The following is a 12,060-nucleotide window of genomic DNA, read 5'->3' on the forward strand; positions in this document are numbered from 1 at the left end:
ACACTACAAAAGCAAAATAGGTTCAGTCGTCCTTTTACTTGAGGAGGGCTTTGATAACCAGGGAGGTAGAATTTGTAGATGTTAGGTGAGCATATTGCAGGAAGTGAGCTTCATTTCCACAAGAGTCTCTTTTTATCTTTCTTTAGAATCAGTCAAGGCGATGTTTAAATTAATATGCCAGTTCTGATGCAGCTACTGTTTAGAAAGTGGGATGTGTAAAATGAAAACAGTTGCTCTTTTCAGCACGAATCACAAGTAATAAAGCAGCGTTGCTGGAACCCTTGCTAGAAGGGAGTTAATACAATCCAGTCTTCTCTTTGGTAGGACATGAAGGGTTTACAGAACTTTCCAAGGCATAGATAGAGTCCACCCAGACTCAAAATTAAGTGCTTGCATGCTACACCCAGCATTTAGATTTAGAAGTGAGGCCACAGTAAGTAACAAATTTGATTACTCTCAAGCAAGTCTCCCTGGCTGAGGTAGAGTCATGCAAAAAGTGTGCCATGAGTTACAAAATAGAATCTGGGTAACTGAGTGCTCAAGGCTGTGTCCATTATTAAGAGCAAATTTATGCAGAAAGTATTCAGGTAACCAGTGCACAAATCCAATGACTACTGGATAGTATTACCTTTTTGTTGTAATAGTAAAACTGTCATCAAACAAAATATCAATACTGAGGCAGACATAATGGAATGTGAAATAGCAGTATTAATTAACACCTGAACTTAGTTGTTGATGATGTTGTTCCACAAAAAAAAAATAAAAAAAAAAGAAATTATAAAGCCAGTAGTTTGCTTTTAGGAAAACTTTCATAGACTGCATGTAATGCATGCCTATTTTGAAGTTGCAGTGCCCCTCCTTTTTATCCCAGTTCTGTAGCCTTTGACACTACATAAAATTTCCACACTGACATCTGGTGGTAGTTCTGAAGTGCTATGTTGCTTGAAATGCTATGTATGGGACTTTGCAGGTCTAAGCATCACTTTCAATCCTCTCCAGCCCTTCTGAAGTGATCTTATTGACATCTTAAAATTTTAACCTGCCATGGTAAGACCAGCTTCTCACAAGGCAAAGAAAGTAATAAATAAATAAGTAATTCCTTTATATTTTTCTCAGTCAGTATAATGTATCAAAAAAAAAAATTTAGTGTGTGAAGCACACAATACCTGGAGTTAATTCCTTTCCTGAAGAACTCCTGTGAAAATAGTGGCATAGTTTTATTGAGATCCTGTTTGACTGATGGTGTGTATATGTAAGTATATAGAGATATAGGTATCTGTGTGAAGTAAATGAGCTCAGTAGAAGTGCCACATCATGCATACTCACATTATGTGGCTTTATCCAGAGTCCAAAACTGCTGGCTGTCATGGTGATAGTTTGACTCATCTTGGCTCCAGTTCCAATGAGTCCTGGTGTGTGAGTGTATAACAAACAGTAAGAGCCATGATAAAGCCCTTCAAAATTTCCACTGAAATGGTTGCAAGGGCTTACTCTGTTCCTCATCCTGATATGTATCAGGTTGATTTTAAGTTCTCTTAAGAAAAGATCTCAAATCAGATACCCTGTAGGAGTGATTGGATCAGGAAAAGGAGAGTATGAAGTTTTATTCTGCCATGGCTCCATGACTCTATTTAATATTCATCCCCCATCTTATGGGTTACACCATACCATGTAGCCTTTTGACACATGCATAATATGGCTGTACCTGTAGAGTAAGCTGCTTGTAAAAATAAAGTTGTATTTCTTTATGCTGTATAAATTCTTTAGTCAGTTCTGGCTTAGAAAATCTCCTGTAGGCTCAGCAGACAGCTTTTTATTAAGTTTGTGAATTGTATAGTAGTTCTTTATTGGGTAATTCATTTTATGTTTGTAAGATTAAGCAGATTTTTTGCCCCTATTTTTGCTGCCTCCCATTTGCAGAGTAGTGGCAACCATTGGTTAGTCCTAATGTGACAAAGGTTACCTTTGGGATAACTTGTTCTTTTTTTTTCTGTGACATGTCTGTGTGAACATAAATCAGCACATAAAGAGAGTTCAGTCAAATAATTTATTTGGGCACAGAGATAAAAATGTTTCACATTTAAGTAATTACTCATTAATACGAATAATAGTAAAGAGGTCAAGAGTTTGGCATCTAAACCAGATAGTTTAATGTGGTATAAAATTTACTGTAGTGAGTAAAGAAGGTCATTCAAGTCCCAAAAGATTGTGAATTACATATTTGATTTATCTTTTAGGCAAAACCAATTTTATGAATAGTGCTAGCTGGTCTGATGAATTTCAAAATATGTTGGAAGGGAAATCAAGTAATATATTGTTTTAATATGTGATGCATAATTGCTGAAAACTCTTATAGTAATTTTATTTTTTGTGGCTTCAGATTAGCCTTAATATATGTGGGTGTGTATATATATATATATATATATATATATTAGCACACACTGTGGAATCAATGTTGGTTATTTTAAACTTGTATTCATTTTGATTTATTAATTTACTTCAACTTGTTGCTTACTGTATTTTTACACATTTCTTCATACTTATCAAGTATTTTCTGTTTATCTTTCCTCCTATTAAACAGGCATTATTGAGACTGCAGATCACCTGGATCGTGAGACTACTTCTCATTACTGGCTTACAGTTTATGCAACAGACCAAGGCGTTGTGCCTTTATCATCTTTCATTGAAATCTACATAGAAGTTGGGGATGTTAATGATAATGCTCCTCAGACCACAGAACCAGTTTATTACCCAGAGGTCATGGAAAACTCACCTAAAGATGTGTCTGTCATTCAGATTGAGGCATTTGATCCAGATTCGAGCTCAAGTGAAAAACTAACCTATAAGATTACAAGTGGAAATCCACAGGGATTCTTCTCAATAAACCCCAAAACTGGTAAGTACAATACAGCGTTTTATTTTATGTATTAACAAGTAAATGTGTTTGCATAATTGCATAAACCAGGTGAAACCAAAATCTTTGGTTTAATGTTGAAAACATGCTTTTACAGTAGCTGGAGTAAGCTGGTGTCTTGGGCTGTGTCAATATTAGTAAGTTATACAAACATGTAGAAAAGGATATGAGAGTGGAGCACTTGGTTCAAAGTACTTGACATCCACATCAGGCAGGTTTTGTGAAGGCTTACTTCTGAGTAGCTCTGGTCTAGACTGGTCAGTGTCCATGCATTTTTATAGTGTAATAAGTATGCAGTAAAACCCCATATTTTAGTTTAGTTTCATCCAAATAGTTTTTAGTTGTCTTCATAGGTTTTTTTGTCAGGCCTTTTTTAAAATTATTTTTTGGTGGCAGGGGGGAGGGTGTCATGTTAGTCTAAGCAAAATAAGCCATTTACTAGCTGCAGACTCACTTGTCCCACAGTCAGAAGATACTTTCTTTGTAATCAGCTATTGCTGCTGCTAGAAGTACATAGTCTGGAGGATTATTTTCAGCTGTGGTTTTTATGCAATGAAAATAAAGAGTGTGAGTTCACTGGTTGTTTGGAAAGCTTCAGAAAAAAACATTGAGGTTTTAGCAGGGGAGTACAAACAGAAGAACTAGGTAACCTTTTAGTAACTGAATTGCAGGTACCGAAAGGTGTGTAGGACAGACAGATGGGAAGCAAAATAATCAGTCTTAACTGAAGCTACCCAGTAATTTTGAAAATATTTTCAGGGTTGCCTACCATCCCTTCCTTCTGAATGTGGAGAAAATAATACACATACTGGATGTTTTTCCCACAGTTTATGCCTAGAGAGGAATTTGGTGGTTTTTTGCAAGGTTGTGCCCAGCTTAGCTTTTTATATGTGTTTAGGTATTATTTCACAGTAAAGATTATGAGAGATGCTTCGGATTCACTCAGCCAGGTTTTTTTCTCATAATTCAGAGAGTTTTAGATTAGAGGTCCTGCAGATGTGTAGTGAGCAACTTTAATCTATTATAAACCCAGTAAGTACAAGAGAACATTAGAAGCTTTATTAATTTAGGACTTGCCCATTCATGGAAGCAATTTCAGGGGATTTAATGAGAAAAAATGGAGTGAACAAAAACACGTTTTGAAGGCTATGGCCTTCATTTTGTTTTGTAGTTATTTCCGCTCAGGGTATGAACGACTTGTGTGCTTTATCAATTGCAGTTGCTGTGTCAGCAAAGCTCTGAGTGCAAACATAGATCTGTTATTTGGGTTATTTCTGCCAATAACTTCTTTGTCAGCATGTGCTGCATCTGTGAAACACTGCCAAGAGGGACATATAAAATAGCTATAGCAACAGAAGATATTTAGTATAGTTAAAGCCTTCATCTAAACACTGTATTTACAAAATGTTGATTTAGAGAAAAGGTAGCCTGAAAAGTAAAGCCAGAAAAATTCAACAGTCTTCTAAAGTGAATGCAGAAAGTGTTTGTATGCTTTATTTCTATTTTGGTTTACTGTCTCTTTTTTCTCATTTTACATGATGCAAAAGGGAAAAAAAAATCTGCATTTTTAATCTACTTCCTTGCCCTTTCTGATTTTGAAAAAGTTCTTTTGCCTGCCACTTTGGTATTTTTTGTTGTCTCAATATAATACTGATAAAATGGGAATAAAATTGCCTGTGAGTTGGGTGGAAAAAGTGAGTGACTGCAGTATTCAAATTACAAAGGAACATAAATTCTACCTCCATTCATTTCATCATTAGTCTATAATTGGCCAGTTATTTTTGGTTATTGTTTCCTTAAATATTCCTGCTGGTCATTTTGTCTTCCTCTTTCTTCAGTTCTTTTCCTCCCCTTCTTTTCAGCTCCCTGTATCATCAGGTGGCATTTTCCAAACTGTGTTTTGAAAAAAGACACTGCTGTACCTCCCTTGCTGAAGTTTTGACATAAAGAAATATCTTTATTCCTATTTAATTAGGGCACTGGGAGGTTGTGACTTGTCTTTGGATAGAGTTTGCAGTTTTCTATGTCAGTAGCTTACTGTGATCTCTTAGGTTACAAAGGGACCTTGAGGGAGAGAGCTCAGCACACTAGATGGTAAAGTGATAAGGGACACTTAATAGAAAAGGAATAAAGATTTTCTGTCAAGAGAGCTTACCTGCCTTTATTGTAGCATGCATACACTAGAAGCAAGCAGTACAATCCACAGTCCTCAGTTTGGTGTTAAAGAATAAAAAGCAAAAGGGCAACTGGAAATAATTAAATCATTATATTTCAGAACACAAGTGCTGGGAATAAAAGAATCTCCCTCTGATTTACATTCAGCTGAAGACATTTTTTTTCCCCTCAATATAATTAAAGGCCCAGGCTTAGGTATTCACCTACCATGTGCCATTCATACCACCCTTCTCTGGTGTCTATTACTGTTAAAATAGTAATGCTAGATAGACATGCTTCTAGACAGACATCTTAAACATAGTGAAAAGGAAAAGGTGGGCAGAGGAGAGAAGGGAAACTTGTTGCTAGAGTGCACTCAGATAATTCAATGGATATTACAAAGCTAACTCTTCCCATTTCATGTGCTCTAATGGGACATAGTGCCTATCCTGTGCATGACTGGTTTGAAACTGTTAGTCTGCAGTGGGTACTAACACAGGGGTTGAGTTTTGACTGAGATTATCAAGTTCATAAGTTCTCAAGTCTCTCTTCTGTCTATTGGATATCGAATATATTTAATCTGAAGAGATCTTATTTGGTGTGAAAGTGTTTTCAATAGAATTGACATGGTAAGGAGTTGAAAAAAACACTCTAAAAGATGCTGGTTATTGTTCTAGTTATAACACAGTGCTTTTTATTTTCCCATCAGTTAAAAGAGGGCTTGGCTGAAGAGTACATTTGATTAGAATTGGAGAGATTAAGTCTTGTCTTGTTTCCTTATGTGTGTATATTATCCTTGTTGTACTCTGTGAAGTTGTCACACTGTAAGGTATTTGTCCAAGGAAGAGAAACCTTCCCTAGGGCCCCAAGTTTCCCTTCCAACCACAGGGAAGATGGGGCTGGAATCTTAATCAAGTCTTTTTAACTGTATCCTGTTGAAACATTGAAAGTGACAGTATGAGTTAAATATCTGCTGTTGTGCATCCCCGAAGGTGAGTTGAGGACTGTCATGGCATTCAGTTCAAGTCAACTAAAAGCTAGTGTTGGGATTCTTAAAATATGTGGTGAGTGTTAAAAATACAGCTCAGGGGGTAATGTGTTGTTATCTCTCCTCCTGGTCAAGGATCCATTGTTTCCTTTCTCTTTATAAAATTTAATGCTATGGTATTGTGGTCCATGGCTGGAATTCCCACACATGGTAGTAATACAGACTAAATATAGACACAACCTACACATAACATATATCAAGTGAAACACTGCATTCTGTTCTCCTGATGTAGCTAATGCATTTCTAGAACTTTGTGGACTCCAGACTGAGATGTCTGTGTCTTAATGCAATAATCCTGAATTTTTAGAAACTCTGTGACATGGATCTTTGTGAGATACAGTTCATCTTTCACAAAAATAAGAGATTTCTTTTCATGATGAGAACTATTGACTGACTTGTTTCTCAGAAATGCTATTGGCTTAAGTGGTATCTGATGCTTCTTACTGCAATCTGTTTCCAAGTACTCCCTTCAGTAAATCTTCACTTACACTTAAAAATGTCTTTTATATTTCAAATAATTATAAAATAACTTAAGGAAACACTGCTGAGTTTTTCTTTGCATGCTATTTTACTTCTTGGAACAGGATATTTAACACGGTACATCACAGGACATTTTGTAATCTTTTTACATATACTTGGTCTTTCATGAAAGCTAATGAAATAACATTTTAATTATCTTTGGAGTTTCCATGCAATGAAAAAAAAAAAGCTGTACATATGAGCTGTCCAGGTAGAATAAAAGTAGTTATCATAATATTATTTGCCAGAAGGAATGAGAACAGAGACTTAATTCCACAACTTTCATGCTCAATCTGAACATAACTGTAGACAAACCTGCAAATTAGAATAACTATTTCATATCTGCTTAACTTCTTGCAACACAACTTGTAATTAAATAGAGAAGTAATTGACAAAGTGGAAGAGATGCAACTCATGTTAATACATTCAGGTGGAAAGAGTTGAAGTTGCATGATTTGGTGGCTGTTCTGAACACATGTCCTGGGACTCTGGTTAATCTCAGCACTTAATGCTAGAACTATTGCACTGAGGCTCAGAAAAGATTTGCACATTTACCAAAACTCATGTACAGCAGAGGATTATATAGCGGTAAACAAGTTCTGAGATTTGTGCCTTGGAGCTTAAAATACATAGACAATGTTTTTATAAACACATGTAATGCATATGGTATCTATATTAGTGCTTTAGTACTATTTCTGTTTCCTGCAGGTGTGGTTTATTTGCTTGTGGGCTGCTTGGGTACTTGCAGAGCTGAAAAGTTTCATGTATCATAGTTGTAAGCTCCATGTCTGTATTTACAAAATACAATTGATCATTTTAATGCTTGGAAAAAACTACTCAATGTTTATATTTTACATTAACACAGTCCTATTGAGTAGAAAAATTATATTTTTCCTCATCTTTGTGCCTTTCATGTTAAAATATCTTAATTTACTTTTTTGCTTTTGTGAAGTGTTGGAAGGATGACAGTTGATAGCAGGATTGCTTTCATAGAAAAAGTGGAACAGATAATTAGTGTGGCATCTACAGCTAGTAGCTGATTATACCATTGTATATAAGTGTACATTTATGAGTTGAATTACGATTTTATAATTTCTGATCTATTTGGATTTAGAAATTATATATTTAGAAACAGATCTGTTAGTTCCTTTTCAAAAGAGTTATTGTATTCATTTTCCTAAAAGCTTTCAATCAAACCATGTAGTTTCTTTCTGTCTGAGGAGGGTAGGACATGCATGAAATAGGAGCTTTTTGTTGCACCCAGTAAGAATTGTAAGGGCGGTTTGCAAACAAGCTCCCCAGTTTAAAATGTGTGCTGACAGTTCCCCAGAATGACATTGTCAACCAAATTCTTTTCCTATCATTGTTTCCCATTTCGTATTTTTCTTCTAGCTTTACTTTTTAAATTGTGAGATGCCAAACATTGTGTGAAATTAGAAGAAAGGTATTAACTTTTAAATTACTAACAATAACTCAGCAAGTCATTTGTAAAACATGGAAATTGAAGAGCTAGGGACAACTTCCTAAATTGCTGTAGAACTAGAGACATTAGACTTAATTCTCTCTAAACAAAAAAAGCTCACTGAATTCCCTGAACTCTGTATCAGTTTCCATATGGATGAAATAGTTTTGCTATGCCATGTTTTTAAAAATATGGTTGCTGCTCAGTGTTACAGGCTCTATATGATGAATATCTCAAAGATTGCTGAATTAAGGTGCCTGAAAGAAGGTCATATTGTTTTATAAGTGCAGCATGCACATTAGAATGGCAAATCTGCATTTGCTTAGAGAAAGGAGTTCCAGCTCTCTGTAGTATTACTGAGCAGGAGAACTGAATCCTAACCAGGTATCTGTATAGGGCCCTTATAATGTTTTTGTATTACCTTGCACATATATTCAGGCTAGAAATAATTTTTGAACTTATGCCCAATTGGTATGCTTCTTTTTACTTCCCCAGGACTTCTATTACATTTGTTGTGCCAACCAGATTTGGCATGGGGAAGGAATCAGCAAAAAAAAACCCAACACTTTCTTGAGAATTCATGCCTTACCTCAGAAATTTAAAGCAATTTAATTAATAGCATTTACTATTATGCAAATGAGGAAGAGAGGTACTGAATATTGTGCCATACAACAATTTTGATTCAGATTGGCAGAAATGCTGATCACAAAAGTATAGCTTTCTATGCTTTTAATGAGGTTTGGTATGAAAGTGGTTTGGTATACTTCTGAAAACTAGACTTGGGTTCACAACCTGGACAGGAGAATGCCAAAATAAATTTTGCATTGTTAATTTTCCCATACTTAGGTTTTGCAGGTGTAAAATAGAGATAATTATGTGACCTAATTACTTGGGAGTGTTGTAAAGCTATATTAATTTATATATTAAGCAGTTTTATATTTATTTTGAGAATATTATGGATATACCTTTGAGGAAATTAGTAATCTGATGGTGTAGGAGATAGTCCATTTAGACAAGGATATTAGCTGGGGAATTCAGCAGAAGCTTTGAGCAATTGCCTGTTTCAGAACATAACTGTATCCTGTGCATTTTACACAGTAACCTTTAATGAAGAGTGTGTGTGTCTGTCTGTTGGTCTGTCTGATTTGGAGACTGAAGGGAAATGGGTACAGCTGCAAACAACTTCCATGGGTTTCAGATAACACTGGAGAATTACTTAGTGAGGAAATGAAGGGTCAGTGACCACAAAGTAGTATTGGCTTCAATTTAACAAAGGAAATCTTTGTTGTTTAACTGCTTGTGGGTTTTAATCCTAATTGACGTAATATTTTGGAACTTGGATAAAACCAGTGTTAGTATATTGCACACTTACGTGAGTTAAAATTAAATAAAGATCAAAATGCTGAATTTTTTCATGTAACTTCTGTAGCTGGTAAGCAATGCCAGGCTCAATTATTGTTCACTTATGTCACACAGCTCGAAGTGTATGTAGCAGCCTCCATGTGCTCAAGTATTTACCTGTGACATGCAGAGAAAGTACAGTATTTCATTATACTGTCTCTAGAACAGATTTTTTTCCTTACTGAAAATGTAACCAGAATTAGTCCAAATTTTAAAAAGAGTTTTTAAAAAGAGTTTTTAAAAAGAGCTTAATTCTGCAAAAAGCTGAAATTTCTAATATTTTCATATCCACTCACTCTACACTATTTAGAGATATAGCTTCGGCAAATATAGAAATTTTGCTATAATAGAGGCAGCTATTTTTAAAATTACTTGAAAGCATTTATGTAGAGGGCACTTCTTTTAAATCTTAGGTGGTGGTGTTGGGGCTTTATTTATTTATTTTATTTGTTCTCTTACATCTCTTTGGAAAAAGAAAAAATTTTGGAAAACAAATGGGAAGCACAGCAGTCCTTTCCTTTTCCATTATTTGTCCCTGGAACTACATAGAAACTTCAGGTCATGCTCTGCATGATCTGTGTTGTAAACCAAGAGTAAAAGAAAGTGAAGTTCTCTTTCAATTTTCCCATGTTCTGATGAAGCAGTCATGGAAACATAGGCTTGGGTTGGAAGAGACCTTAAATCTCACCTGATTCCAATGCCTCTGCCATGGGCAGGAATACCACCCACTAGATCAGATTGCTCAGGGACCCATTCAGTGTGGTTTTAAGCACTTCCAGGAATGGGGCATCTACAACTTCTCTGGGAAACTTGTTCCAGTTCTTCACCGCCCTCTGAGTATAGAATTTCTTCCTAACATCTAATCTAAATCTTCCTTCATTCCCACTCCCTTGTCCCATCACTATCTGCCCTTGTGAAAAGGTGCTCTCCTGTTTTAGGAGCACCCTTTAGGTACTGGAAGGCAGCTAAAAGGTCTTCCCAGAGCAGTCTCTTCTCCATGCCAAGCAATCCAAGCTCTCTCGGTCTGTCTTCACTGAGAGATGCCTCAGCTCCCTGGTCATTTTCCTGGCCCTCCTCTAGACCTTCTCTACCAGGTTTATGTATTTCTTGTGCTGAGGACCAGCCCCAGAGCTGGAAGGCAGCATTTCAGGTAGGGTTTCACCAGAGCAGCGTAGAGGGGCAGAATCCCCCTTCCTCAGTCTGCTGGCCATGCTGTTTTGGATGCAGCTCAGGATGCGGTTGGCCTTTTGGGCTGCAAGTGCATATTGCAGTGTCATGTCCAGATTTTCATCCATGAGACCACCCAAGTCCTTCCCTGCAGTTTATCTCAGTCTGCTCTCAGTTTATCTCCCAGTCTGGACTCATCTGGCGTTGCCCTGACCCAGCACCTTGACTTGCTGAACTTCATGAGGTTCTTGTGAGCCTACCTCTCAAGTTTGTCCAGGTCCTTCTGGATGCCATCCAGTCCTTCTGTTGTGTCATCTGCCCCACTCAGCTTTGTGTCATATGCAGACTTGCCAAGGGTATATTTGAAATGGTAAGAGAGCCAGACTCTCCCTATATCACATGTTCTTTTGAGCTGGAGTATATAATATGCAAAACTATAATTCTAGTCAAGGAAGAGACAGTGATCAGATGAGCCACTTGCAAAGTCCTGCATTCACATGTGCTTTCAAAGATAACAGGCTTTGCTTGGTAGGATCTCTGAGTAGTGTAACTTGAAGTTGTGTATATAACAACATTATTAGTATTAATATATTATTAGTATTAGTATATTATATTATATAACAACAACATTAGTATTAGTATTGATTAATTTAATATAAGAAAAGATTCCTCAGAATTAGTGCCCTGATTCAAGTCAGCTTGCCTTGAATTTTTTTTAATCAATGAAAAATAGATCAATCCCAGAAAAAATGTTGTTCTATATGACTTAATATAATTTTTCCCTCTTAAAAATTCACAGTGGAGTCACAGTTCAAGGACTAGCTAAAAGTGATCTATAAAATTATTCCTCAGTTTTGCTGAGAGCCAAGGCAAGATCTTTGACAGCAGTTTACCAGGTCATTTCTCTTGTGAGCATTGCATGCAGTTCTTTATGTATATGGTGCAGTTACAAAAGCAGTTCCCTTGAAATCAGTGGATAAGAATGCTGTGCACTTACTCTAATACACTCTGTATTGTAAATGTAGGAAATAACATATGATTAAAAACAAACGAAAAAGGGAAGAGGCAGCAGCATTGTATAAATCTCCAAATTCTCACTTAGAAATTAATGGTTTAGGGTTTAAATGGATAGGGAGTTTGAAGCATTATAAATAAAGTAGGTTTATGTCAAGTTTGAAAAGATCTTTCAAGATGATGTGTGATTTTATGGTAATATTTCTGTACTTAGCTGTTGAAGATGATATATCTCAAAATTAGAGAAAAAATGAGTGATGGACATAAGGTAACTTAGAGTTAATTACTGAAGGAATTTGAGCTTTGAATTGCTGTGGCTTTTGAAGGCAAGAATAGTATCACAAAGTAAGCAAAGAGGTAAAAATTTATAGTGTTCTGTTG

General features: G+C 36.1%; 1 protein-coding gene across 9 annotated transcripts in view; it reads left to right on the forward strand.

The window, feature by feature from the left end:
• Positions 1-12,060, forward strand: part of FAT1 (FAT atypical cadherin 1) — a 105,528-nt gene that overhangs the window by 34,989 nt on the left and 58,479 nt on the right. For all 9 annotated transcript variants that reach the window (XM_038134432.1, XM_038134431.1, XM_038134433.1 and 6 more), the window contains exon 3: positions 2,582-2,896. In XM_038134432.1, the coding sequence (XP_037990360.1) occupies positions 2,582-2,896 (315 nt within the window). The remainder of the gene's footprint in view (positions 1-2,581; positions 2,897-12,060) is intronic.

This window comes from Motacilla alba, chromosome 4, assembly GCF_015832195.1.
Source record: "Motacilla alba alba isolate MOTALB_02 chromosome 4, Motacilla_alba_V1.0_pri, whole genome shotgun sequence".
Classification (NCBI taxonomy): domain Eukaryota; kingdom Metazoa; phylum Chordata; class Aves; order Passeriformes; family Motacillidae; genus Motacilla; species Motacilla alba.